We start from the raw sequence: 27,338 nt of genomic DNA on the forward strand, positions 1-27,338 counted from the left end.
CCCCCATGAAACCAATGTCAGTTATGTCCAAGTTCCCCATCTCCGCGCTACCAGTGGCGTCTCCGTCGCAATTACTGATTCATCGTCTCAATCCTGACACACACACACCAAGTCCCTTTACTTTCCGCACAAATGTCCTCACAACTTCTCCAAGCCTTCAACGAAGAGCTAGAGTGCGAGAATACCCAAGCACCTACCGTCTTGAAATAATATTGGCTAACTCTGATATCAGCTTCTCTCCCCGCCTTGCCACTTCTCATATGTCGCCCCATTCCCTGTTGCCTTCCCCTACGACATTGAGCCGGAGATTGGCTCTAATCCAGCTACGGAAGACAAGGGCGCATACATAGAAAAATGGCTGGCCGACCGTGAAGCAGTCAATCTCAGCCCACCAAACCCTCATCATCCCAACGCCCCGCTCCGGAAATACCTCCCAAACAACAGAGACCAGCCCCTGGAGCTCATCGGCCTGTCAGAAACGGGTTTGAGGGACTGCGTTCCCCACCTCGATGTTGGAGACGCCTTTGCTGTACTTGGTAACCCTACTTTAACAGATGAGTTTAATGAGGACGGCGATGGCGAACCCTCGGGGGTGGAGGAGGCTGTTAAGGCGCGACAGGATCTTATCGATGTTCTCAGTGGTCATGCAACCTTGATGTCACCCCCAGAAGTCACTGAAGGCGGTTTCGCGCCTTGGTCTCTTCGGTATAGTGGTCACCAATTTGGTTCATGGGCAGGCCAGTTGGGAGACGGACGTGCCATATCCATTCGTGCGTCCATCCTAATCTGTGGACTTCTCTGCTATTCAAATAACTAAATTCTTTTCATTCACAGTTGTTACCCCGCACCCGTCTGACCCCAACGTTACTTATGAACTTCAGCTCAAGGGGTCTGGTCGGACGCCATTTTCTCGGAGCGCAGACGGGCTCGCTGTACTCCGTTCTTCCATTCGCGAGTATCTTTGTTCAGAAGGTGAGATTGTGCATGTGAGCTTTTAGCCTTCATTCATTGAATCCTTCCCCCCAGTTATGCAAGCCCTCGATATACCTACGACACGGTCTCTGTCCCTTATCTCCCTTCCTGCTCTGCCGGTGGCTCGCGAGCGAGTGGAAACTGCATGCGTTCTCACACGCATTTCACCCTCTTTCATTCGTATCGGCTCCTTTGAAGCACTGAATGGCCCCACCAATATGTTCTTCTTTGGAGGTGGACAGCAGAAACCAGACTTGGATGCCTTGCGTATTCTTGGCGAGTGGGTCACGGAACAGGTACTTAAGTTGCCGGTTGAAAAAGGGAAGCCTTGGGGTTCCGAGCTTGTGCTGGAAGTTGCTAGGAGAAATGCACATATGGTCGCTGGATGGCAGGCGTATGGTTTTATGCATGGAGTTATAAATACTGATAAGTGAGTTGAAACTCATTTTTGAAGCTACCCCGTTGACTTTGTTGACAGTGTGTCCATTCTCGGACTTACCATCGATTATGGTGGGCTCTCATTATGATCATACACGTTCTGCAATGCTTATAAGTCGACAGGCCCTTACGCGTTTATGGATGTTTTTGACCCATGGCATATCTGCAATCATTCAGATGAAGGCGGTCGATATGCATACAAGGTATATATCCAGATTCACTATATCTGTTCACTGCTTGACAGTTACTCGTCGTCGTCAGCATCAACCAAACATGATGTACGGTCTCTCCTTTCGTATTATTGCCTGCCAATAGCTTCATATAACATGTCAGCATTTACGCACTTCGTGCATTGCTCAATGCCCTCTCACCCCTCATTGGTGCCGAAGCCGAACTTGGAACGGCTGTCTCCCCTGGCTGGGCTGAGGGAGTTGACCAAGAAAAAATTAGCGAATGGTCAAAGAAGGGTTTGGAGTTGAGAGATGAAATTGATAGAATCGCGCAGGAGACAGCCGCGGTTGAGTATGGAAAGCGCCTACGGAAGGTTTGCTTTGTTCTCCGTCACATTTTGTTCATGATCAATGTTCTTATAATTTTTTAGCGACTCGGTCTTCGCCGCCAGGACCTGACAGACGAATCTCAAATATTCAGGCCGCTGTTGGAGATCATGGAGACGCACAAGCTCGACTTCCACTCTACGTTCCGGACGCTATGCGACTTCAAACCAGCACTGCTTGACCAAGTCGACGCAGACACCACGACAACATCACCATCGCTGGACTTGCACACATACATCTCGCGTGTGCTCAGCGTCACGCCCGAACCGAGCAAGGTTGACCATGGAACAGCGACCAAGGAGCTGCTTGCTTGGCTGGATACGTATGCCAAGCGTATTTCCAGTGAATCCGAGCAATGGGGTGAGGATGCTGACAAGGAAAGAAAGCAGGAGATGCGATCTGTGAACCCTCGCTTTGTATTGCGTCAATGGGTTTTGGAGGAGGTAATCGGGAAGGTTGAACGGGATGCGGATAGTGGAAAGAGGGTGTTGGCTAAAGTGATGCATGTAAGATGATCTTGTGTTTTTTTATACCCATCCTCACAACACACATAGATGGCGTGCAATCCTTTTGAACCATGGGGTGGGGAAGGAGAGGAAGGAGAACTTGATAAGGAAGAAAAGGAGGAGAGAGGATATTGCGGACTTGGTGATCAAAAGATGATTGGTTTCCAATGCAGTTGCTCAAGCTAAATAGCGAGTAAAACACAGCTGACGTCATCCTCTACGTACCTACGGTAATGACTCCCGGTGCGATATGGTTATAGCTACGATGGCAACCCCGTCGCCGTTCCCAACATCCCCAGAGAGCGTCGACAAAGGCATCCTGCTCGCGACCCTTCCCAATCTATCAACCCCTCACTTTCTAGGTTCCGTCGTCACTGCTGCAGCAACACAGACGCGACATAGGCTTGTTGTCGTTCTCTTTTCTCGCCATTTTAACACCTCACACCGCCCCCGAGGCGGCATTGGTACTCTGCTCGGGGACACTCAAACCCTCTCTCACACTGATACATGGGATTCGGTCCAGCGAATCCTTACCCTCGTCTATGTCCATGCGACGAAAGCTGCCCAAGCCCTTAACAAGGTCTTGATGGACGTTGATGTCCTGCTGAAGGGACTAGACGAGGATCTGGATCCACATCTCGGAGATGGGATTGACATCGTCTTCAGAGTCAGCGGGGGTACGTGTGCGTTACGTTCGTTGCATTTACATACAACCAACTTGTTCGTTCCACCTAGATTCAATAGCTGTTCCGTTGCCCGAATCGCTCTCGGATACTCGACAATGCTTCTTGCCCGCAGGCGATCGCAACCCCGATTTCCGGGAGTTCAGCACAACGGGATCACCCGCCGCCTCTGGATTACCTGCAAAACCGCATTTCTATCCAGTCGTGGCACTTGGAGGAACATTTGACCACCTCCATGCAGGGCACAAGATCCTCTTGTCGATGGGTGCTTGGATCACGGAGGAAAAGTTGATTGTGGGCGTTACAGGTACGTTGCATCGTGGTTTTGTTCAATTGCGTTAGACCTATGCAACCACTCGCAGACGATGCTCTTTTACAAAATAAAGCGAACAAACACGTCATTGAGAAACTGCCTCAACGCATCGAGCGAGTACGCAGCTTCTTGACATTCTTCAAGCCGGGACTGGTTTACGATATCGTGCCACTCTGCGATGTCGCTGGACCAACTGGATGGGATCCCAATGTTCAAGGCTTGGTAGTCAGCAAGGAGACCTTGAGTGGCGCGGCCGCAAGTGCGTACTTCGATTCAAGGTATAATGCAATACTTACATTCCATTAAAGTAGCGGAACTTAGGAAGGAGAAAGGTTTCCCTCCCTTAGAAGTATTCGTTATCGACGTCATTTCTTCCACATCGCCTAATCTAACTCATCACGACGCTGGTTGGTTGAAGAAAACCAAACTTAGTAGTACGTGGATCCGTGAGTGGATTGTCAACCACAGTAAGCAAGAAGAGGAGGAAGACGAATAAATATGACCATGTAAATCAATCAGCCAACTTATCGATTATAGATTATCATTATTTCAGGTGTTCTGAGTGGTATGCCTTGATGTATGTTAACGCAAATGAGTGAAAGTCAATTTAAGCGTGTTGTCAGAAGAAAGAGTTACAATAGTCTGCTGCTGCGAATTTACTCGTACTTTCTCTTTTCTAGGTTGCGCTTCCGAAGATCTGATAACGCCTGCAAATGCTAGGGCCAATCTCGTCATACTGAGCTTTCGTGTGGCAGGAAGTGTAAAACTCAGGCTAAATTTGAGTGGATCAGAGTCGATATATGTAAGAGTTAGTAGGGGACTGACCAAGGATGCCAACAAGGAACCACCAAACCAGACGGCGTATCTTGTTGATAGAACGATTGTGAGCAGCGGTTATACCGGAGGTAGGGGAAAACGCACCGTTGCCGTTTATGAGAAATGACGTCGACCTCGACTCCGGATGACTGAAAAAGCAAACTGTTATGGGCTTGAAATATTTGATAGAACAAGTACACAAACTTTGAGCGCACCGCCGCTGGCCATAACGCTAGCGTCTAATCTGCGATCGACAAGTTGCTTGAGATCGCGCTTCAGTCTCTGGCCGAAATGTTGGAACATGGTAGATCCTCCCGACAGCACAATATTCTACAATATCATGTAGGTGTGTGACGAAAGTGTGGATGGATATATGACATACTTTGTATAGGCCACGACGAACATCAATGGGTGATTGTTGGATGACGTCGTCAACAATCTCTGGAAGAGGGGTAAGGAAGTCGGACGAATATATCTCTGGGTTGAAGAAGATTTCTGGAGCAAGGAAACGCTCATATCCAACGTCAACGCCATATTTCTACGGGCAAAATGTCAGACTTCCGTGTGGATCAAAAGAAAGAGCCTCACCCTCCCAGTAACACTGTGCTCTCCTTCGTAGCGCTCAAAATACTTAAGCGGTTCCTCATCGTACTTCCTGAATTCCCGAACAATATCCTGGCATACGTAGCTGTAGTTCTCCTTCACCCTGCTGGCGACCCTCAACTGGTCTTCTGGCGGTACAGCCGCCATCTCTCCACGCTCCCTCATCAAGTTCAACACGAACTGCGAGATATCGCGTCCTGCGATTGGGATGTGTTTGATCGCGCTCCCGATGACGTACCCCTCTGCACATGGAATAACATGAGTAACACCATCTCCAGAATCGATAACCGTTCCGGTGAGCGTGCGGTCTGTAACCCTGTTCGAGGACCACGACGCCGCGAGCGCAAGGACAGCTTGGACGGCGATGTACAGTCCCTTGATGTTAAACGACTCGAAGAATATCTCAGCCGTCTGTTCTCGGTTTTCGGGTGGATTGAGAGGTGGTTCAGTCTAATTTAGTTTAGAGAGAGATGGTTGGGGGGGGGGATAAAATCAACGTCGATAATATCAATAGAACCGGGATCAATACGGACAAGAAGGAAATAATGATCCTCTGGCTCAGCCCTCAGATATTTGAAGATCGTCTGCTCCCAGTATCGCTCCATGTGGTCCCAATTGTCGATCATGCCGTGGCGGATGGGGTAGTGCACGCCGTACCCTGGCGTCTTTGCGTTCGCGAGTGCTTCATCGCCGATAAAGAAATCGAGATCCTCGACGCCGCGTTTGGACGCGAGATGGCCTGGTTTGACGGGTACGGCGGGTGCTCGTGATGTTTGTGATGCCGAACCTCTCGTTGCGATTGCGGTGGGGAAAACACTAAAGAGAGAAATTAGTCTGATAACTCGATCCACGAATGTATACATACAATGAGGGGTCAGAATTTCCTGCAAAGCTGGCAACACGAGCTTGTTAGCTACAACACGACTAAATGACCGATTAGAACTGACATACCCTACTTTGGAGTAACCAGTTCCATTGTCGCATATTATGGGGGCAAGCAGCGCCATAGCGCTTCAAGGTTATGTCGACGAGTAAAGAGGAGTTGCCGCAGTTGGGGCAGGCTTTGTTTGTTACAAGCCTCCATCGTCAACACAATGTATATATCTAGGTCTACAAGCTCTCCGTTCCTATTACATTCTCCGTTATCCCAACTCTCTCCCGCGCCTAACATAAAGGTTTAGGACAAAATGTTGTTTCAAAAAATATTCTTTACCTCGACGAGAAGGTCAGGCTCGATCTCCGGTAACACCTCAAGGGTGTCACCTTCCCAAGGCACAACCTCCCACTTTGTGGGGGGATTGCCAATACATAGGCAGATGTCCTCCGGGAGATGTGCACCATACTCCGCATTAAAGTGATTCCGCACTTGATCCTCCTCTGCATTGGTAAATATTACAAAAACAAACGAGGCTTAAAGTCTCTTACCTTCCGTCATTTGCCGCAATTGTGTCATCATCCCTCTCACAATGTTCTCAGCAGCTTCCCGGTATGATCTACGACGTGAAATCTCAATAATGAGCTTGCTGAATGCGGTCTGGTAGGCCACATAGCGCTCGTGCAAATGATTAAGGGTTTGTAAGTGTCGATGAAGCGAATTTAATTCTTCTTCACATTTGGCCTGAAATGAAATGAAAGGTGAGATCTGAGCTACGTTTGATTTATATGTCGTACCTCGACACTCTCCTGGTTCTGTAGAATCTCGCCCATGATGTCTCCCAGTTGATCGAGGTCGTCTAAGACCGTATTCAAGTGATCCAGTTCCTTTTGTGACGTATCCTGAGCTGCCAGTAGGTGTTCGCTACGCAAAATTAGTGAGGGAATGGGAAGAGTAGATAGTGGCATACTGATGTCCCTCAATAGCCTTAGCGTTCTCTTCCAACTCAGACATGATTGCTGGCAACTCTTCCGTGTCCCTATTCATATCTAAACGTAGTTGGTCAGTTTGTGAATTTTTAAACAAAGGGTACATACTCTGAAGGTCTTCCTCGCTGAAGGCCTCCCCAGCCTCGCTCTCTTTCAGAGCTCCTGCCATTTGGTCATAGTGGGATGCCAAACTCTCGAGTAGTCCAGCCATGGAAGCAATGTTGGCTTCCTGCGCCGTAAGGGTATTTTGCATAAGTGTTAAAATTGGCGCCCCTGGGTCAGATTCTGGCAAAGAATCGTGAATCGACGCAATGGTGCGTGACAAAGTTTCCGGAAAGTCATCCGTCTTGCTGAGAAGGACCTAGCCAGCTTCGATAAATAGACAATGGCCAAAATGCGCAATGCACCACGAACATCTAAGGCCATACGATCATCCTCGATTGTTTCATAAATATCTTCAATTGCCTGGTCATCCACGAAATCGCGTAAGGTCTTCCACCGCTTGCGATCGTCCTTCTTCCCTTTATCGATTTCCCCGTCACCCTTACTCTTGTCTTCCTTTAGTGACCCACTTCGCTGGTGACGACACAAAGTTGCCGAGGGTGACTGAGGAAAAACTAGTTGGCCATTGGCCCTCTTCCGCGGAGTTCGTTCCTGCTTATGACTGGCTTCGGCCTCAAGGTCTGAGTGTTGACTGCCGAAGAGAGAAGAGTCTTCAGGAGATTGGTGGAACTCTGGGGGCACAAGCTGAGTACCAAGAGACTCAAGTATAGCATCCAACGCGTCTGTATGTTTCGTACGAGATGTGTCCCAAGCCTTGTTGCTTGAATGAACAACCTTCAAGGAAGACGAGGTAACATTAAACGCACTTGAACTTGCTTGCCCAAGTGGACGCGTTTCTCCTCGATGCTTTTAGCAACGCTAGCTGCTAACTAGACCACACGAAACGAATCAACATCTGCGCTTGTTTTAAGTCCCAGTAACGTACCCTGAGCTGCTCAATGACAGCCTCGGTTATCCAGCGCACCTTGGCGTCGAGGGCGAGAACGTCGATGGCAGCCTGCGCTGACGCGTTGGAACGTGCATGTGCGCGAGAACAGAGCTGTTCGCCGTGCTGCAGAGCTTTCTTGGACTGCAGAACGAGATAAATGAGATGTGGTTGCTCTGGAATGGCAGTTGGAATGGTTGTGGGCATTGTCGCAGATTGATGAATGTGCTGAAGGATCACCCATCACGCAGTCGCCAACATTGTGTTTGTACCACCACCACTGCTATCTGTATTTTATACCCCATCATGTATTCTACCCCAGAATTCACTCACATCAACCGCAATACGGCCTTGTGTCTTGCTTGCTCTGCTTCGTTGCCTCCCAGGAACAATGACATTTACATAACGAGCTGCTGCCGAAAACCCATCTGCCCCACCTGCATCGAGAATAATTCGCGACTTACGCGTTACAATCCGTGCTTAGCTTGCCTGGAGGGCGTCGATGTCTCTAGATCAAAGTCCCGTAGTTTGCCCTTTGAGGTGCGAAATCTGGACGGAGCAATGCGAGACGAAGACACTTTCGTATTAGGGGATGACGATGATGCATCATTTGAAGAGGAAACGGAGGAGACTGTCGTATCTTCGACATCTCTGTCCTGCTCGAGCAAGGACATCGAGTTGCTGAAGTCTGTGAATGTCCAGGAGAAGGAAGAGATCACACATCCAGCAACACCGTTAAAATATTATCTTGCTCGCAACGACACTCTCCGAGGGATTGCGCTTCGCTTGGGAGTTGAGGTCAGTACATCCCCCCTTTTTTTTGTTGCAACAAGTCGATAGGATGAGATGCACAGGGCCGGGAGCTATGTCGTTTAAATAACCTGCCCCCCAGCACATTAAGCACGACCCCACATCTGCTTCACACACGGACGTTCATTGTGATTCCTCGGTAGTAGTATCGTAGTAGTATCTGGGTACCTTAAATGCCGTGCCGTGTACGCGTACAAGGAACAGTAAGCGTCATTACACACAACGGAATACAAACCGTCGATGTATAAGCTTTTGAGTAATGTTAAAAGTGTGTTGTGCGCTCCTCCGATGTCCAGCGCAATATCCATGAGCCCGAGATCTAATAGCGTCGAAAAATCTAACAGCCAAGCATCCGGCGACCAAGAAAAAAAGTGCGTCATACCCCTAGTACAATTCCAGCTGCTAACGGTAACTTTCTAAATAAAGATGGCACTTTCGTCTCCCTACTTTCTCTTCAAAGACACCACCACCGCCGGCAAAGAATTCAATCAATGATGCCCTTCTCATCCCAGAGGCAACGGCTAGCATCTTCAGTAAAATCATCTTCCAATGGATAAACCCTCTTATGACCTTGGGCTATGCCCGACCCCTTGAGGCCTCCGATCTATGGAAGTTGCAACCAGAACGAAGCGCAGCTTATATTGCAAATCAAATCAATGTTTCTTTTGACCGCCGGGTTCAAGAAGCGAACGAGTACAACACCCGTCTCGCCGAAGGCAGAATTGGCCCCGGCATCAAAGGTCTTTGGTGGTCTCTCACCGGTACAAGGGAAGAAAAGGAGAAATTATGGAGGGAGAAAACAGGCAGGAAGAGAGCTAGCCTTGTGTGGGCTATGAATGACAGCGTAGCGTGGTGGTTTTGGAGTGCGGGCGCGCTTAAAGTCGTTGGTGATACTGCCCAAGTTACCAGTCCTCTTGTTGTCAAGGTTTATTTCCTTTCCGTCACCTTTACGGAACCTTCTTGACGGGACTCTATAGGCCATCATCACATTTGCGACGGAATCTTACATTGCCCATCGGACAGGCGGGAAAATCCCGCCAATAGGCAAAGGCGTCGGTTTGGCCTTTGTACTCCTTGTCCTCCAACTCATTGGCTCCCTCTGCACACATCAATTCTTTTATCGCAGCATGTCTGCCGGAGTTTTGTTGCGCGGAGGGCTGATTACTGCCATTTACTCACGCTCTTTAAAGCTTACTTCTCGCGCAAGGTCGACACTTACGAACGGAAAACTCGTCAACCATATCTCGACAGATGTATCCAGGATAGACTTTTGCGCGGGCTTCTTTCACATGGTACGCACGATCGTCGTAGCCCTTGCCGCTATAAATTTGACTTCTTGCAGGCATGGACAGCCCCGATTCAAATGATTATTTGTCTAATCCTCCTCATTCTCAACTTGGGCCCCTCCGCGTTGGCTGGCTTCGCATTCTTCATTTTCATGATGCCTATTCAAACCTTTGTCATGAAAAAGCTCTTTGGCCTCCGTCGCAAAAGCATGGTTTGGACCGATAAACGTGCTAAATTGCTCCAGGAACTACTTGGCGGCATGAAGGTCACCAAGTTTTTTGCTTGGGAGGTACCGTTCTTGGGTCGTATCTTCGATTACAGGCGCAGGGAAATGGCGTAAGTATTTTTGGTCACTTCTTTTCTCACCTCTCCCCTCATCTTCATGACTTTAGGTACATTCGGTCCTTACTACTAATTCGATCGGGAATGAACGCAGTAGCGATGAGCATGCCTGTGCTCGCCTCCGTTATTGCGTTCATCACGTACTCGGCGACAGGCCATACCTTGGAGCCCTCAGTGATATTCGCTTCCTTAACCCTCTTTAATCTTCTTCGATTGCCCCTAATGTTTCTACGTCAGTTTTTCAGCTTTCCTTTGCAGAAATGATTATTGACTTTCTACACAATCAGCTATGTCATTCAGCGCAATCGCTGACGCAGCCAATGCCACAGGCCGCCTCCGTGAGGTCTTTGAGGCTGAGCTATTGGAAGAGACGCACATCGTCGACGAAAATCTTGACGTAGCGATCGAAGTAAAGGGTGCTTCTTTTTCGTGGGACTCACCACCTCCCGAGGAGCAGTTGTCGAAGAAGAAGCAGGCCGCCAAGACGAAAGCTGAAGCCTTGCAAAAGAGGCAGTCTGCGATCGACGACAAGAAAAAAGCTGAGGTGGGACAGGATAAAGCTGAAGGGGAGCATGTCTTCAAAATTCGTGATGTCACTTTATCAATCCCTCGCGGAAAGTTGGTCGCGTTCGTTGGTCCTGTGGGGAGCGGCAAGACATCCTTGTTGCAGGGTATTATTGGGGAAATGAGGAAAACCAGTGGGAGCATCACGTTCGGGGGCTCTGTTGCCTATTGTCCGCAAAGTGCTTGGATTCAGGTACGTCGGATTGCAATATGGCGATAAAATTGAACTGAGATTCATCATTGCAGAATGCCACAGTCCGGGAGAATGTTTGTTTTGGCCGCCCGTTCGAGGAAGAGAGGTACTGGAAAGCCATCCATGATTCTTGTCTGGGGCCCGACTTGGAGATACTGCCGAATGGTGACATGACCGAGGTCGGAGAAAAGGTATGATGTTGTCGCAATCTATTTGATGACATCATCTGATCCGTCTGTAGGGTATCTCCTTATCCGGCGGGCAGAAGCAGCGATTAAACATTTGCCGTGCTATCTATTGCGATACTGACATACAAATTTTCGATGTATATCTGTTTCTTTCTTATGAAGTTGTTGTCAAGTTTATGCCTTTTCTATAGGACCCACTCTCTGCTCTCGACGCCCACGTTGGTAAAGCTGTTTTCCAGAACGTTTTGCAAAACAGTCTTTCTGGGAAAACTCGCATCCTCGTCACCCATGCTCTTCACTTCCTGCCGCAAGTGGACTACATTTATGTAATATCGGAGGGGCACATCGCAGAATTTGGGACATACTCTGAGCTCATGAGCCACGGAAAGGATTTCTCGCGCTTCGTGACCGAGTTCGGCTCAAAGGAAGAAGAGGAGAAGAAGGAAGTTGCAATAGTGGATCAAGACACCAAGAAACAAGAGGACGGGTTGAAAAAGGCCGTTGGCGGTGCAGGCATGATGCAAGCTGAGGAGCGTAACACGGGCGCGATTTCCTGGCAGGTCTACAAGACATACCTCAGTGCGGGTAGAGCACAGGTTGTCCTTCCCCTCCTGTTGTTGTCTTTGATTCTCATCCAAGGAGCAACTGTCATGGGCTCCTACTGGTTCGTCCCTTTTAATATAGGGGGGTTCTTCAGAAGCTAACAAATTTCATTTAGGCTGGTCTACTGGCAGGAACGGTAATATCAGTTTCTCTGGTTAAACGCACAGTTTATTAATGAACATCACAGCAAATGGCCTCAACCTCAGGGTTTCTATGTGAGATTTTTCTTCTTCGCGGTTTCCAAACAACTACATATCGATTCTAGATGGGCATTTACGCAGGTCTGGGTGTTAGTCAAGCATTCTTTTCATTTTGCATGGGAGCCATGTTCAGCCTGCTTACATACTTCGCATCTCAACGGCTACATAAGGTTCGGTGCAGAGTCTCCTTCAAATGTTCAACGCACTCATCTATAAACTATATAGGCTGCCATTGAGCGAGTCATGCGTGCACCCATGTCGTTTTTCGAGACCACAGTAAGCAACCCACAACTCTTGTGGTGTTCTTTAGTTCTGAGGCTTTGATACTAGCCTCTTGGCCGTATAATGAATCGGTTTTCCAAAGGTTGGAGTTTAGCTGATCTGACTTGACGATGACATGACTGAAGATCTTATTCAGATATCGACACCATCGATAACCTGCTTGGAGGTAAGTTTGTGCCAAACGTGTTGTTGCTTGTGGTCTTGACCTTCACGTAACCAGATTCCCTCCGCATGTTTTCAGCCACGGCTTCAAGTATTCTTGGCGCTATCATCTTGATTTCGATAGTCCTTCCGTGGTTTTTAATTGGTGTCGTTGTGATCCTCGGTGGCTATTGGTACGCAGCTATGTTCTACCGCGCCAGCGCTAGAGAACTCAAAGTCAGTCTTCCCATTGTCTCATCCTTAACGTATATTTACGGGGCCATGGTTAGCGTCTTGATGCCGTTCTGAGATCATCTCTATACTCCCATTTTTCTGAAAGCTTGTCTGGCTTAGCCACTATTCGTGCATACGGGGAAGCGGATCGCTTCCTCTTGGACAACGAGAAAAGGGTTGACATTGAGAACCGCGCTTACTGGTTGACTGTCACGAATCAGGTATCGACCTATAAATCTTTTGCGCATAGTTCGGTCTCTTATACTTTCTGCTTGACAGCGCTGGCTGGGGATACGTCTCGACTTTTTGGGTTCCCTGTTGACTTTCATTGTTGCAATGCTCACCGTAGGGACGAGGTTCACGATATCTCCGGCCCAGACTGGCTTGGTGCTGGCGTACATCCTCAGCGTACAGCAAGCGTAAGCAGTGATGCTACTCTCCAATAGTCTTCTAAACCTCTTACCATCTTCGCATAGGTTCGGCTGGATGGTGCGACAAAGCGCAGAAGTGGAAAACAACATGAACTCGGTGGAACGGATTGTCCACTACGCGACTGAGATCGAGCAAGAAGCCGCCCACGAGATCCCAGACATGAAACCTCCACAGTCGTGGCCTGCTCATGGCGAGGTGGAATTGAAGGACATCGTTCTCAATTACCGATCGGAACTTCCTCCTGTTTTGAAGGGTATCTCCATGTCTGTCAAAGCTGGAGAAAAGATTGGAATTGTGGGCAGGTTTGTTGATCTTTTTTTTCTTCTTTTGTTGAGTTCTGAGGGTGTTGTACAGAACGGGGGCTGGGAAGAGTTCCATTATGACGGGTAAGCTTGCTTGATTTTCGCACTAGCACAACTCAAGAGTTTCAATTCAGCGTTATTCCGCATCGTCGAGCTTTCATCGGGTTCCATCCTGCTCGATGGCGTCGATGTTTCTCAGATTGGGCTGACGGATTTGAGGAAAAGTTTGGCAATTATCCCACAAGACCCTGTCAGTATCTGACTTCCTCCCTCGTATATGCTACTGATTTCTTCTTCCTCATAGCTTTTATGTAAATATCTACGCGTTGTCGTTGAAAATATTGTACTCACATTTCACAGTTTCAGGAACCTTGCGGACAAACCTCGATCCTTTCAACCTTCATGACGACGCCACACTATGGGATGCCCTGAAAAGGTCGTATCTGGTGGCGGACACGTCAAGGCGAAATTCGGTTGTCCCGGAGGAAGATTCGTCGAGTGGGGTGCATACCCCGGTGAACCGGTTTACCCTGGACACTGTGATCGAGGATGAAGGCGGAAACTTATCAATAGGCCAGGTTTGTGAAAGTTTTGAACAACCGGAGCGGGTTGGCTAACTAGATTGACAGCGATCACTGGTTTCTCTCGCTCGAGCTCTTGTGAAAAATTCGAGAGTCATCATCCTTGATGAAGCAACTGGTAGGAGGTGTTCTACCCTCGGTTCGCCCACCTCACGTTTCTTGCAGCGTCGGTGGATTACGAAACCGATCGTAATATACAAGATACCATTGCATATGAGTTCAAAGACAAAACCATTCTTTGCATTGCTCGTATGTTACTTTTTGATATATTGGATCTCTTGTTAACGTGGTTCCGTCACAGATCGGCTTCGCACAATCATTTCCTATGACAGGATTTGTGTCCTCGATGCTGGGCAGATTGCAGTAAGTTCGTTAAGCTGAGTCGACGTACAACTGCTGAGCGCGATTAGGAATTCGACACGCCTGCACGGCTCTACGAAATGACGGAGGGCATTTTCAGAGGAATGTGTGAGCGCTCTTCGATAACCATGGAAGACATCAAGATGGCAATGAAGGTAACGAAGGAAGACGCATGATTATCAATAGGCGAGTTTCTTGGGGTGGATCGCATTTAGACGCAATGCGATGATAGATAAATATACCTGGGATATTGTAGGATAATAATACCTTGCTCCGCTCTCAAATTCTTATTCAACAATTTGGCGAAGCGCTGAGCACGTCTGAATGTTGACCATAGGCTTCGATTGTCGTAAAGGTGCGAATTAGAACAGCTGGTGGCAAAATAAAGGGAGATATGGTACATATCCCATCTGGCTTGCTTATGATTTGAAGAAGATAGGCATGTTAAGGTCTAAGCACTCTGTGTTTACCGACAGTATTTGAGGGGGAAGAAACGAGGCGTCATCGTCGAGACACGAGGATGCTGTTAGGCATGGCGTCGACCTACATGGCAAAATTTCCAGGTAGTTGAGGCATATACAGAGGTTCTGCGCCGATGGATACAGGTAAAAACGGATGAGGGCGTCGAGGTGGTGCAAGAGTCGGCACGAGAGCCCGAGTGCTACCTATTTGCGACTGTTCAAACCAACCATTCGACGTGCAAATCTGATTCAAGTTCAGGTTTATTGCCGTCAGGTGTAGTGCGAGAGGCTGCGAGAGGTTATAGTGTAATAAGCCCCCGTTACCAATCAATTCAGATCTAACACCGGGGAGTTAGTGTAACATATGCATTGCAACTTTCAAGACCTACGTTGCATATGAAAAAAGGAGCTGGGGTTGAGCTACAAGTCATCGGGCGAGGACAAAATTACTGTACAGAAATGCATGACAAACTGGAAGATGGGTGACTATTCATGTTCAAAGTCCTGGTCTGCAGTTATTCACTCAGTCAGTTCACCAATACACACATCACATTTGTCTAACCTCACCTTTTGCCTCGGAACGTATGGTCAGGCCTGACCCATTGGGCTGTAGAATGCCGTATCCCTTGTCACGAGCGTAGGAGATGCAACTTTCTTCGTCGGGCCAATGATATGCTGCGAGGTATAGTTTCGCGCGTGGGTTCTTCGCCATAGCGCGGAGGCTTTTCGAGACACGTTTGGATTGATCTTTGATGTGCGCCTGATACAGGTCAGCCTAGTTAGGGGTTGGGGCTTGGATCACCTTTGACATCCTGTACTTTGTCTCCAAGAAGACGACACAACCATCTGAGAGTTCATATACAGTCGCGGACAGCCAAAGTCAACTAATTTTGTGATCGTGATGTGAGGACCCTGCACAACCTTCAATAGTACTTTTTATTGCAGAAACGTGAAGATTAGGACTCAATGCTTTGATTTCCACGAGCCGATTTTTCAAAATCAATGAAATGAGAAATTTTACCCCCAAAATATTGGCCGGCCCTCAAATGGACCCCTAAAATCATGAAAAATAGCGCAATCGACTCCTTTTTTAGTTCTGCATCTGATCCCGGACTTTGGGAAAATTCTGATGAGCCGTTGTTGTAGAAAAAAATGATTTTAAACTACCTAAAATGGCAATTCAGGGTCTTCCCACCCCCATGGACCCTCAATGAACCCTGTCCTTTTGACCCCCCTCCTCTTCCCACCTTTAGCAGATTGTATATTACTGATTTCCAATCAGAATTACAATGTTTGGCAAGTGCCAATAAATCTTTCGGTCACCTCCGGCATTGGGAACCTGCCAAGGGGGTCTTGAGAGCCGCTGAAGAGCCTTACCGGATGACAAAAGTAGTCCAAAATTTTGGCCAACCCAATTTCTCGTGGGAAAAACTTCAAAGAGGTGTTTTTGGACGTATTTTCACATCCTGAGTTCGAATCTGAAGTCAGAATGTCAAAATATTTAGTCCTTCCCGAGATATCAACTTGGTTGACTTTGGCTGTCCGCGACTGTACCCCATCCCACTCACCGACTTCTTTCCCTGATTTGCCCTTGATGACCCTGGGCAATTCAGTGACGTTCGGGTCTTTTCTTTCCAAAGCCTCCTTCAAGGCGAGTGCGGTCTTCGTCTCAAAGACCCGATCCCAAACTTGCTCCCTCATCAATCCGTTTTCGTGAAAAGGGAGGCCAGTGCCTCCAACATCATAGATACGGTCGGGGTCGATTTGGTCGACTTGATCGGGGAGAATGAGCCGTCCAGACAGTTGTTCAATCAAGAAATGTCTATACATCAAGAGGTAGTCGGTGATCTTTTGATAGGAGGGGAATACAGCCAAAGTGGGTGTATCATAATAGGGGTATTGAAGACGTAATGTAACAGGAAACTTTTTAATGAGAGGCGTTGTTCTGGCCCGACCAGAGCATATCGCGGTTGTGGAAAGTGCACGGAAAAGCATAATGAGAATGAAGAGATAAATCTGGGATATTGTAGGATAATAATACATACGATATATCACTCATGAATGGTTCTCAAATCTTATTCAGCAATTTGGCGGAGCGCTGAGCACGTCTGAATACTCCGATTGTCGTAAGGGTAACATCAGGGAGTTATGAGAACGGCACAAGCAACCTGCAAGGCCTACATTGCATATGAAAAAAGGAGCCAGAGGCTGAGCAGTCATCGGGCACGATGGGCAACGTTACACACAAAAATGCTTGATGAGCTGCAAGATGGGCAGCTATTTAAAGTCCAGGTCTGCAGTTAACCAGTCAGTTCACCAATACACATCTCACGTTTGTCTAACCCCACCTTTTGCCTTGGAGTGGACAGTCACAGTCAGCCTGTGTAAACGCTCGGTGGGCTGTATGACTCCATATCCTTTCTTACATGCATATGAGATACAATCTTCATCGTCAGGCCAATAATATGCTGCCAGATACAATTGTGCACGCCCGGTCTTACCCATAGCGATGAGGCTTTTGGAGATGCGTTCTGATTGCTTGTCAATGTGATCCTGGTGGTACAGTTCAGCCAAGTTAAATAAGCTTGCCAGAGTTGCAGATATTGAAAAGCTCACATTTGACATCCTCAATTTTGTTGTGTCCAGGAAGAGAATGGCACCATCTGACAACTCATACAGTGCTTCCCACTCACCAACAACTTCTCCAGCTTCGTCCTTGATCACTTCTGGCAATTCCTTAACTTTTGCATCTTCATTTTCCAAAGTCTCCTCCAAAGCAAGTGTGGCCTTCCGCTCAAAGGCCCGATCCCACATGTACTCCCTTTTCATGTTAGGAAAAGGTGGGAGGCCAGAGCCTACAACATCATAGATAACGTCGGGATCAATCTTGTCAACCCGTGTAGAGTGAATGGCCTCTCTAGTTATCGGGTTGACCAGAAAATGTTGAAATGTCGACAAATATTCAGTTATATTTTCGGTGGAGGAAAATTCATGGATAGAGGGAGCATCCCAATAAGGATATCGGAGAAGTAAAGGCACAGGAAACTTTTTGATGAGAGGTGTTGTTCTGGCTTGAGCAGAGCGTATCGCACTAGTGTATATTGCATTGATATTGCACGGAAAAGCATGATGAGAATGACGACGTTTGGGCGACGTTCAAGTTTTGTTGATAGATAAATATACCTAGGATAGTATATATTTGGCAATTTGGTGAAGCTTCAGCGTGTCTAAATGTTGAACATAGACTCCAATTGTCGTAAAGGCGCGAATTACAACATCTGATGGTAAAATAAAGGGAGATACATATCCCATCTGTCTTGCCAATGATTCCAAGAAGGCAGAGGGAGGGGGGAAGTACAAAAGTAAAATAAGGTGTCAAGGTCGTAACTTGTCCAAAAGATATGCATAACATTGAACGAATCATTCCGAAAAAAACTTGCGAAGATAGTCTGTGAGCATCGTCTTCATGTTGGCGTCGATGTCACTTCGGCTGAGGATTTGCTAATGAGGAGGCCAGTCAGACTGGGCCAAAAGTAGCGAAGGAGTCAAACAAAAACTCACGAGCGCTTTCTCCGTCTTTTGCTTGTGCATTTCAGTCTGCTGCTTAAACTCAAACTCACTCGCTTCCCGCTCCATCTTCAAACGCTGCATCTCTCTTCGCTGCAAACTCTCCTTTTCTTCTCGATCGTCCCGCCGACGGAGGTATTCTAGCTTCATCTTCGAAGCCTGACTTTGCATTTGCACAAATTGCATCAAAACATTAACTACATTGGCGTTGATTGATAGGTTCGCGACGCCCGGATCGACGCCGTTCGCGAGAGAGGGTATTGGTATAGGACCGTTTCCGCCTGTGGGAGATGGTTGGGGTAACGGTGGCGGTAGTGGATTGTCCCTGAGTGCCTGCGGATTGAGAAATGCAACGTGGTTGTTGCGGTCATGGGTAAGGCCACTGAGACCGTTCACCATCATGGGATCTCCGAAATCGATAGGTTGATTATCTTCATCTGGATCGTCGCCTGCAGCATTTGACGGTCCAGCTCCAGCGCCCCGAGCCTGGACGGGTCTCGTTGTAGCCGGATCACCATGCCATCTGGAAGTGAAGGTTGAATGGAATGATTGTGGGAGGGAACGCGAGGCGCACCTTCGATAAAAGAGGTTGTACCAACCGAGCCGATGCCATGAATCAAGTGTTTTTGGAAGGAGGTTTCCAATCTCACATCCTGCTTTCTTCGCAATTGCAATGCGACGCTCATATTCCTTAACGCGTTCGGCTTCACTCAAACCTGGCATTACTGGGCCAGCATGACTGTGATACGTTTCAAAGGCGTATATCTGCTTGAAAACGTTGAAATTGCGCTCGTAGCATCCTTTTAAAGCTTGGTATGTCTTTTTGCTTTCGAACACCTCAACAGCGCACTGTATCATAATTTTAAGGATGCGCATTATTATCGTAAGATGAAACTCGTACCTCTCGCAAACATGAGTTTTTTGTTGCGCGAAGAGCGTTCCAGTGGTCATCTTGCCCAGGGCCCATCAGCCATGTGAAGAGCTTTGTTTTCTCTTCATCAGTCCAGTGTTTAGCACCCTGACCATTACCGTCACCGTCGTATCCGTCAGGGTCGTCTGTATCTCGCCTTCGCTTGAGTATTTGTGTTCCAAGCGAGCTTTCGATCTGTTTACGCTTCAAACCAGGTGACGACTGCCCACCGCTTGTCACAAAAGTGAGAGGGGAGTGTGCCGACGAGGATGCATGCGCTTGGGGTGGTGGGCCCGATTGGTTGAGAGTTGGGGGAGAAGTTGAAGGGTTACGGTAGTTGTCTGCGGCTCGGCCATACGCCGGACCTGGAGCACCAAGATGGGTTCCCAGAGCCTGACCTAAACTCTGGTGAGTTTGAAAGGGTGTCTGTATAGACGATGAGAACGGTTCGAGCATATGATCAAGGTACACACTGAGCCATTGGTGTCAAGGTTTGGGTCTCTGCGCTCTGGCAGGGGCATATGGCCGTATTGCATGCTTTGGTCACTGTGTCATGGCGGTGGCAGACAATGCATAGAGAATGAGTGGAACGATGAGAAGGAGTGTCAAGATGAGAAAAATGGAGAACGCGGTTGGCCTTCGAAGGAGACTCACTTTTGCTGGTCCATAGCCAATTGAGCCAATGCGGTGGCTCAAGGATTCGATTGGATTCGAAGTCGTAACACAAAGATTCAGTTTAGTTCGTTCGTAGCGGCTCGGTTGACTAATATATTTGTCACTACTCTCAATTCCAAATACCAAAAATATAGGTAAGGTAAGTAAACCAAAGTTAAAACTATGCCGCCATTCCAAGAAACTCCTCATCCGGTTCCCCCTCCGCATCTTCATCGTAATCCCCTTCCGCATCTTCCTCGCCACACCCTTCCTCTTCCATCTTGACATCGCCAGTCGCAAGTGTCGACCTGAGATCTGATTCCATGTGAAGAGTGCCGTTAACGCTGGTGAACCCATTCAATGACTTTGATAGCGGCAGCGGATGATCTGGCATGAAGATCGTATCACCAGTGGGCAGACTTTGCCAATTCGTCAAACTCGTAAACGGAGTTTCAACGTCCTCCAGTTTCAAGTCCGTCTCAATCATGAAGTTGGTCCTCTTGTCCTCCAAATTTGCGTCTACGGAGATGGGGACCTCAGCGGACAACACCGCTTCTGTGGGCGGCGAATAGACGGTTATCTGTGCCTTATCCCTTGAGTCGCCGTCCTCAACTCCATTTATATTTGGTGTTTCAGCTTCGAAGACGGTGGGAGAATGGTTTCCGTTGTGGAAGTCATTCACTGATCCAGGTTCGTCGGACTTCATTGGTGGCGGAGATGATTCTTCTTCCTCTTCGACCTCCACAGATAACTCTGATTTCCTCCGTTTCGGCACAGGCGGTGTCCTCTCAGGGGGCAATAAAACAGGCCGTTGGGACTCTGGCCGCGATTCACTCCGCCTGGAACGTAATTGCCGGCCTTGGCTCTGCCGTTCCTCCAAGGCCAACTTGACCGCCAACGCCTCGTCAGAGTCCACAGAACTTATTCTCCTGCTTGAAGTCCGACTTGGTAGTCGCGCATCTTGAGGCAGATCCTCGACAGGCAGGCTGTGCCTTAACGAAACAGATGTGGACGAGCCTTGTCGACTGCGCAGGCGGCGAAGTGGAGATGCAGGACGTTCGTTCAGATCTAAATCTTTGATCGCGTTCTGCAGCGCGTCCTTTGTAGGAGACTTTACAGGCGATCGAGTCCGCGAACGCTTTCCGTTAGTCAACCTGTTGTTGAAAACTGGCAATTCGTCCATCATGTTACCGTCTCCAGCGATCATGGTTGATTCCACTGTTACGGGTTGGACAACTTCGTTAGAAACAGGGATTTCATCGACGAGGTTCGACACGCTGGTAGACGCAGATGCCTCCCCTGTGCTTGCTTCCAAGCTCTTCGGCGCTCGCGTTATCAAATAGGGTGTCCATTGTAACTTGTCGGGTCGCAATCTCAGGTAACCTTTAGCCTCCCAGTTCCTCAGATATTGAGCGACCTTTTCACGATCAAATTGGATTTCATAGTTTTTGGGAGGCACAAATGGACCCTTTAGACCATCGGAGTCCTTGTCCTGAGTTTGCAGCCGTTGAAGCTGTCGTCGTGCAATGCCGTTCTTTCGACCCTTTGGGAATTTGATTGATTGACCAGGAGAAGGCTTGATGATTGTTGGGCTAGCTTCTCGAATGTAAATCATTTTCTGTTCGATGAGGGTCTCGCAGACGTCCTCCAGTGTCATTGAGGTTGCAGAGCTGATGTCTAGTTGAAAGAATATCAAGCACTATTGTCCAGAAATCTTAACGTTACTTGCCTTCTAGTCGGATCTTCTCTGGTGCTGACTCGAGATAACGGTACACTGCCAGCGTCCAGTAATTCTTGTAACCCAAAGCACCCAGACTTGAAAGAGGCTTTTCAGGTGATCCTAACCTCTGCTCCTTTTTGGAGAGGAGATAGCCTGGCAAGAGAGTCAGACAATTGCCATGCGAGAAATGATAGCAACACACTAAAATCGATCAGGAGGTTTCCCCAACCTTGTCTTTGTCGCACAGGGAGAGTCATGATGCAACTGACGTTGTAATCCTTGGGACTGCGCTTTTCCTTGCTGAAGTAGCCAACGAACCGTGCGCCAAAGTCGTCCACCTCCGTGATAACGTAGAATAGAAATGGTTCGACGTCATAAAAGAGGGATTTGTGATCCAAAAACATTTTTGACAAAAGACATAAATTCTGGCAATAAATCTAGAAAAAAAAGACTCAGGTCTAGATACTGGCTCGACTGGAAAAAACAAACTTTGTTTCTGCGACCGTCGACTTCAAAAATGGAAATCGCACCGTCTCGATATATCTCGTCACCGGGTGGATGGCGGGCCTTGCATTTCATCTGACATAATTTAGCAAAAGATGATCTATGGAGACCAAAATGAGCCATACCCGGTGTCTGCCTGCTCCAAATCGGCTCTTCATGTACTTAAGACAAAATTCACAGATCCAAAGGCGACCATCTGGAATAGATGCGTATTCTTCCGGGAACGGGGCGTCATACCATGTCTTTATGTCGTACTGTCCAAACCTAATAGTGCGGATTCGGAGGAGAGCAGGATCTATCTTGGCGAGAGGCCCACCAGGCGTAGATGGACCTGGGGATGCTGAGGGGCCTATGGGAGTCGAGGCCATTGTGGGGATTTGATTTAGTGTAGATGAGCGTAGTGGCCGTGAAGGCCCAGGCGTCGATAAATTATGAAAGTCGGACATTCGAGGTATGGCATTAGCTGGCGGTGGTTGTTGAGGAAGGGCGAGTTTCTCCTGGCAGAACAAAAGTTAGAAGATCCAGAGAACTTTCGCTGAGTTCAATTACCTCTGCAGCGACTCTACTTCGTTCAAAATAAAATTTGTCGGTCTTGTTAATAGTCGTTTTAGTAGTGTCTCGCTCATCGATGCTAAGGATATCGTCAAAGAGACCATACGGAGGTTCGTCCTCTTCGCGCTCCTTTCCCTTGCCCTTTTGCGTCGGAAGACGAAGACGAACTCGTGGTAAATGTACTTGAGGCGGCGGAGATTCGCGGGGACGTTTGCGTTTGCGCTGTTGCTGTTTGATGGGAGAAGATGGCATTTCTTCAACCTCTGAACTTTCATCAATTGGTTCGTGACGCGCTTTGCCTTTCTTTGTTGATTTCGGCCGTGCCCTGCTCCTCGAAACGATGGTGGTAATTTCATCCGCTGCTCCCTCTCCTGCGTCGTCATCAGAGTCCTCTTCGTCATCTTCAGAGACCATCACAACTTTGGGCTTTGCCTTGCCCTTTCCGAGAGTTGGTCTTTTGCCCTTTGTTCCTCCCTTGAGTTCAATTTGGGGGGTTTCAAGAGCGGAACGGGAAGAAGACGCGACTGAGGCTTCTCTGTCATGAGTTTGAAATTGCTGAACTTCTTCAGTTGGCTGAATATTTTCGAGCTCACAACCCTGTCCTTCGGGGTATGGAGGCGGACACTCGGGGCAGTGCCACCTTCCGTTAGGTGGCTCTGAAAGTGGAGGTACCATACAATCCAGATGCCAACCTTGCAATATATACATGAATCGCAATAGGTGTGCCAATATCACATAAACTCACCACGATCACAACAGTCACAAAACAAAATTCGCTCCTTTTCAATGTTTCGGAATGAGTAGGCATTTTAACGAGAACATGACTCACATCGTCGCCCTTCTCCTTACACAACTCACAGTTCTTACACTCAATACATTTCCAAGGGTATGAGATCAAGACATGTCCGATTTCTGCGAGTTCCATACAACTTGGATGACCTATGATTGATAGATTAACCGCGTTAGTTCAACGGGACGAATATCTTTGCACAAACCACTACGACCACATTCATCGCAGGTTGCCATAGGCTCTGGATCTCCATTCTTGTTCCTCTTCTCATTTCCTTGACAAAAGCTGCATTCCTCCTCTCGACGAACCCTCCGCTTCCGCTTGGGTTTTTGAGGAGGAACAGGCGGCTCGTGCTCGACTGGAAAGAAGGGTCCTACAATCTGGGGTGCAAACGGGTCTCCCTGAGGACCTTGAGAGTACTGACGAACACGATATTCATCTGGCGACGGTTGGGTTTGGGTTTGAAAGCATGGGACTTGCGCGTGAGACTGGAGAGGGAGGGGTTTGAATACCTTTGTAAGTTCACGTCAAGACGCGACGCGTTACATGTTGGACGAAGGTTGGCTTCAACGCGACTCACCTGCTCCACAATCATACTCTCTCCTTCCACCATCAACGCCGGGTCAATTGCTCCACGCAAAGCGGGGTCGATGGGAATGTCGTCGACATTACTCATTGGAGTGCCGTACTCATATGAGGGTTCGCGGTGAGAAGACGGTTCTGAAGGAAAGGCTAGACCTCTCATTGGACATCAAAATAAGAAAGAGCCTAAACTCTTTGAGAATCAGCCAGCCGGATTTGAGGAAGGAGCTCCTTCGTCGTTGAAGACGGTGAACAAGTATGTTTGGCGTTATTTATCAGCTGTAATATTAGCTCAAGTTCACTTGGAGTCCACCAGCTTGGCGATTTACTGAGGGTCACAAATCAGGCTCTACCTGGGTTCTGTGCTAATGACCGTGAGGTCTGCGCAACTTATTTTCGTCGAGGAATGCACGTAATAATGTCATAATGACCAAGCGCCTCATCCGACCACAGACGCATGATAGATATCACGCCGGATTACGATTGCCATTTTCTTCCCTGGGGCCTGACCGTGACTCGGCCATGCTGGCTGACATATCTGTGTGGCAATCGCCATCTTCCTCGTTCCCAGACACAGCCTACATAGCGGCTACTGGCCGAAATCAATGAGCTGATCCCAAATTGATCGCATGGAATGAAAAAGGATGAATCTAAAAATTTCAAAGTGACTTCAAGGTGGTTATAAAACTATGTACTACACTTGCGGTGTGCAATAACTCCTCGAATGATTTATTTTTACGGCGAGAATGAAAAGACAACAGAGCTGAGTCTAAGTGGCGAGTGTCAAACAAGTACCAACAGAGGGCAAAGGCATGTATAGATCCATTTGACTGCCCACTCCCCCGTAACCTCCCAGTCCCCTCAGCCATCCTCCACCACGTCTTTCACACTCACCCAGACAATGTCGGCGGCGGTCCATCCGTTGCCTGGCCAAATTTTGTCCCATTTTTCTCATCCGGCTCTCAATGGACTCAGTCACAACATTGCTGGCCCGAGCGTACTCCCAACTCCGCCTGTTACGGCTCGCAAGCGCAAACGTCCGCAACAATACACTGTTAGCTACAGCGAAGTACAGGAGGTTGATAGCGATGGCCGCCTTCGAGAGGTCATCGTAATAGAGGACACTCCACCTCCTCCAACCATCTCACCTACCACAACACACAATGGAGCGTTTTCGGCGTCATATCAACCACCCATGTTCTCTGCTCCCATACGTACACGAGCGAGAGCTGCTGCGGAAGCTCAAGCCCTATCCTCAAGCTCATCATCAGGTTTGACAGCTCCAGCACCAAAGAAGAGAAAAAGGGAACATCAGGTGGAGGTCCGTGCGCCGGTCGCTAAGAAGCCTGTGGCCAGCAATCAGCAGTCCCAAGCCCTCGCCCCAACGGGCAGCCGAAGTGCTGCAGCCACTGATGATGTACGTTCTCATCCTGTGTCACATCTGCATGCTGATGGGAAATGGCAGACATCGAAGGGTCCTGTATCCTGCGATGATAAAGAAGGTCACTATATCATCGTTCCAGATGATTTAATCTATCGGCGTTGTAAGCCTTCCTCAGCCACGTCCTGTTAGCTCTGTTGACTTAATCTTTAGATCGCACCGTTCGCCTACTGGGCCAGGGAACTTTCGGGAAAGTCGTGGAGGCCATCGACACCCAAACTAATAATAGAGTGGCTATAAAGATTATTCGAGCAATCCCAAAATACCGAGATGCTAGCAAGATCGAAGTTCGAGTTCTCCAGAAACTCAAAGAACGTGACCCCCTTAATCGAAAGTAAGCACCTACCTCCCTCAAAAGATCGATGAGGTCTCATAACCTCCATCCAGCAAATGCATTCATCTTTTACACTGGTTCGACCATCGAAACCACATTTGTATCGTTTCAGAACTCTTGGGGATGTGTGTATACGACTTCCTGAAAGAAAATGATTTCGCGCCATTTCCTCGGCACCACATACAGGATTTTGCTCGACAACTCCTCGGAAGCGTTGCTTGTACGTCGCATCAAACTGTTCTGTCCTTCCCATGCTTACATTCAACTCACAGTCCTGCACGATCTGCGCCTAATTCACACAGATCTGAAACCGGAAAACATATTATTGGTCCACAACGACTACAAAGTAGTCCATATCGCTGTTCCAGGCAAGGTGTGTTACGTGGTCGCCTTGCCCGACAAAATCTCAATTCCTTCAAAAGCGAAACGCGCCCACAAAAGCAAAGAAGATCTTACATTCTACTGACATTCGTCTGATCGACTTTGGCTCTGCCACTTTCGAACAAGAATATCATTCTACTGTGGTATCGACTCGTCACTACCGCGCACCCGAAATTATTCTGGGTTGGTTGAATCTTTTTTGAAACTGGCTTTATCGTGACTTTGTTTCTCAGGTCTTGGTTGGTCTTTCCCATGCGATGCGTACTCCCTCGGTTGCATTCTGGTTGAATTTTATACCGGCGTTGCACTATACCAAACGCACGACAACCTGGAGCATCTAGCCATGATGGAAATGGTTATGGGCAAAATGCAGGAACGCTTTGCCCGTGCAGGGGCGCGTTCAAAACCCGAGTTCTTCAAGGAAGGTGCAAAACTTGACTGGCCCAAACCGAAAGCTTCACGGCAAAGCAAGAAGGATGTTCGGGCGACACGTCCATTAAGCGTATGTGAAGGCCTTTCTCTAATCTGTGCCTTCCTAAATGGTTTTGTTGTGATTTTTTAGGAGGTCATTCCACCGACAGATCTCATCAACAAACAGTTTTTGAACCTTGTTCAAAGACTCCTGGCGTTCGATCCTGCGCAACGCATAACAGTCAGGGATGCTCTGTCTCACCCATATTTTTCAATGAGCACCCCCGAGGAAATTTAGGGACGGTCTTCCAGTAACTCCAATATTGCATGGCATATGTTTGATTACCCTCGTTCACCCACAAGCCCTCTTCATCGCCTCCAAAGTCAAGTGTATTACAATCAATATTACAAACCCGCCAAGCTTAGTACCACAATCTTACATCTCCTTACTGCCTTGCTGTTGCGGCCTGTATACCAGCGTCTTGGCCAAGACATTATGCGGAAAGGCTCATTTATGCGGTCAAGCTCAGGATCGAATCGGTGGCCCATCACCACCTCGTCACAGTCATTCACACCATCAACATCGCCATCACCATCATCATTGCCATAATCACTTACCACCACTCAAGTCAATGTGCTGATATTCCTTGTAGCATTTGTCGCAGCACTTCATTACCTACACAACCCATCATGGTTCTTTTTATCGTTTTCTTTTTTTTAACACATACGTCCCTCGCATTCGTTCCATCCAGTCCAAGCATCTATCTCCTTAT

General features: G+C 48.1%; 8 protein-coding genes across 8 annotated transcripts; 4 read left to right on the forward strand and 4 right to left on the reverse strand.

Moving 5' to 3' along the window:
• Positions 1-5: 5 nt before the first annotated feature.
• LACBIDRAFT_297098 (uncharacterized protein) lies at positions 6-3,965 on the forward strand (the record flags this gene model as incomplete). Its single annotated transcript, XM_001880629.1, has 14 exons — positions 6-173; positions 233-770; positions 835-972; positions 1,027-1,402; positions 1,451-1,482; positions 1,534-1,613; positions 1,672-1,688; positions 1,744-1,954; positions 2,012-2,473; positions 2,522-2,642; positions 2,734-3,150; positions 3,209-3,463; positions 3,519-3,728; positions 3,778-3,965. 14 exons carry the CDS (start codon positions 6-8, stop codon positions 3,963-3,965), a joined length of 3,213 nt encoding a protein of 1,070 aa, XP_001880664.1.
• Positions 3,966-4,145: 180 nt separating this feature from the next.
• On the reverse strand, positions 4,146-5,895 carry LACBIDRAFT_294176 (actin-related protein Arp3; the record flags this gene model as incomplete). Its single annotated transcript, XM_001880864.1, has 9 exons — positions 4,146-4,241; positions 4,295-4,334; positions 4,391-4,434; positions 4,490-4,615; positions 4,668-4,823; positions 4,874-5,338; positions 5,422-5,704; positions 5,754-5,780; positions 5,840-5,895. 9 exons carry the CDS (start codon positions 5,893-5,895, stop codon positions 4,146-4,148), a joined length of 1,293 nt encoding a protein of 430 aa, XP_001880899.1.
• Positions 5,896-5,998: 103 nt separating this feature from the next.
• LACBIDRAFT_297100 (uncharacterized protein) lies at positions 5,999-7,946 on the reverse strand (the record flags this gene model as incomplete). Its single annotated transcript, XM_001880865.1, has 9 exons — positions 5,999-6,052; positions 6,102-6,265; positions 6,314-6,506; positions 6,560-6,686; positions 6,733-6,811; positions 6,860-7,112; positions 7,166-7,567; positions 7,621-7,683; positions 7,740-7,946. 9 exons carry the CDS (start codon positions 7,944-7,946, stop codon positions 5,999-6,001), a joined length of 1,542 nt encoding a protein of 513 aa, XP_001880900.1.
• Positions 7,947-8,045: 99 nt separating this feature from the next.
• Positions 8,046-8,692, forward strand: LACBIDRAFT_297101 (uncharacterized protein; the record flags this gene model as incomplete). The annotated part of the gene is made up of 2 exons (XM_001880630.1): positions 8,046-8,537; positions 8,594-8,692. 2 exons carry the CDS (start codon positions 8,046-8,048, stop codon positions 8,690-8,692), a joined length of 591 nt encoding a protein of 196 aa, XP_001880665.1.
• A 145-nt stretch (positions 8,693-8,837) lies between these two features.
• LACBIDRAFT_297102 (ABC transporter) lies at positions 8,838-14,434 on the forward strand (the record flags this gene model as incomplete). Its single annotated transcript, XM_001880631.1, has 27 exons — positions 8,838-8,920; positions 8,976-9,474; positions 9,527-9,841; positions 9,892-10,172; positions 10,229-10,410; positions 10,466-10,935; positions 10,989-11,126; positions 11,177-11,260; positions 11,315-11,787; positions 11,842-11,862; positions 11,914-11,941; positions 11,992-12,096; positions 12,152-12,202; positions 12,257-12,290; positions 12,345-12,374; positions 12,429-12,586; positions 12,640-12,804; positions 12,863-13,002; positions 13,060-13,317; positions 13,370-13,401; positions 13,452-13,567; positions 13,622-13,628; positions 13,678-13,895; positions 13,947-14,016; positions 14,064-14,147; positions 14,200-14,261; positions 14,309-14,434. The coding sequence occupies 27 exons, from the start codon at positions 8,838-8,840 to the stop codon at positions 14,432-14,434; spliced, it is 4,230 nt and encodes a 1,409-aa protein (XP_001880666.1).
• Positions 14,435-18,139: 3,705 nt separating this feature from the next.
• On the reverse strand, positions 18,140-19,732 carry LACBIDRAFT_297103 (uncharacterized protein; the record flags this gene model as incomplete). The annotated part of the gene is made up of 5 exons (XM_001880866.1): positions 18,140-18,220; positions 18,281-18,809; positions 18,861-19,135; positions 19,188-19,622; positions 19,670-19,732. The coding sequence occupies 5 exons, from the start codon at positions 19,730-19,732 to the stop codon at positions 18,140-18,142; spliced, it is 1,383 nt and encodes a 460-aa protein (XP_001880901.1).
• Positions 19,733-21,571: 1,839 nt separating this feature from the next.
• Positions 21,572-22,442, reverse strand: HAM16201 (histone acetyltransferase, MYST superfamily; the record flags this gene model as incomplete). The annotated part of the gene is made up of 4 exons (XM_001880867.1): positions 21,572-21,723; positions 21,773-22,007; positions 22,060-22,149; positions 22,200-22,442. The coding sequence occupies 4 exons, from the start codon at positions 22,440-22,442 to the stop codon at positions 21,572-21,574; spliced, it is 720 nt and encodes a 239-aa protein (XP_001880902.1).
• Positions 22,443-25,487: 3,045 nt separating this feature from the next.
• LACBIDRAFT_143963 (uncharacterized protein) lies at positions 25,488-26,839 on the forward strand (the record flags this gene model as incomplete). Its single annotated transcript, XM_001880632.1, has 7 exons — positions 25,488-25,542; positions 25,593-25,773; positions 25,827-25,993; positions 26,046-26,150; positions 26,215-26,337; positions 26,388-26,656; positions 26,717-26,839. Coding segments are annotated over 7 exons (1,023 nt in total), but the record flags the coding sequence as incomplete, so codon positions are not given.
• Between the last annotated feature and the right edge of the window lie 499 nt (positions 26,840-27,338).

This window comes from Laccaria bicolor, genomic scaffold (genome assembly GCF_000143565.1).
Source record: "Laccaria bicolor S238N-H82 LACBIscaffold_11 genomic scaffold, whole genome shotgun sequence".
NCBI lineage: Eukaryota > Fungi > Basidiomycota > Agaricomycetes > Agaricales > Hydnangiaceae > Laccaria > Laccaria bicolor.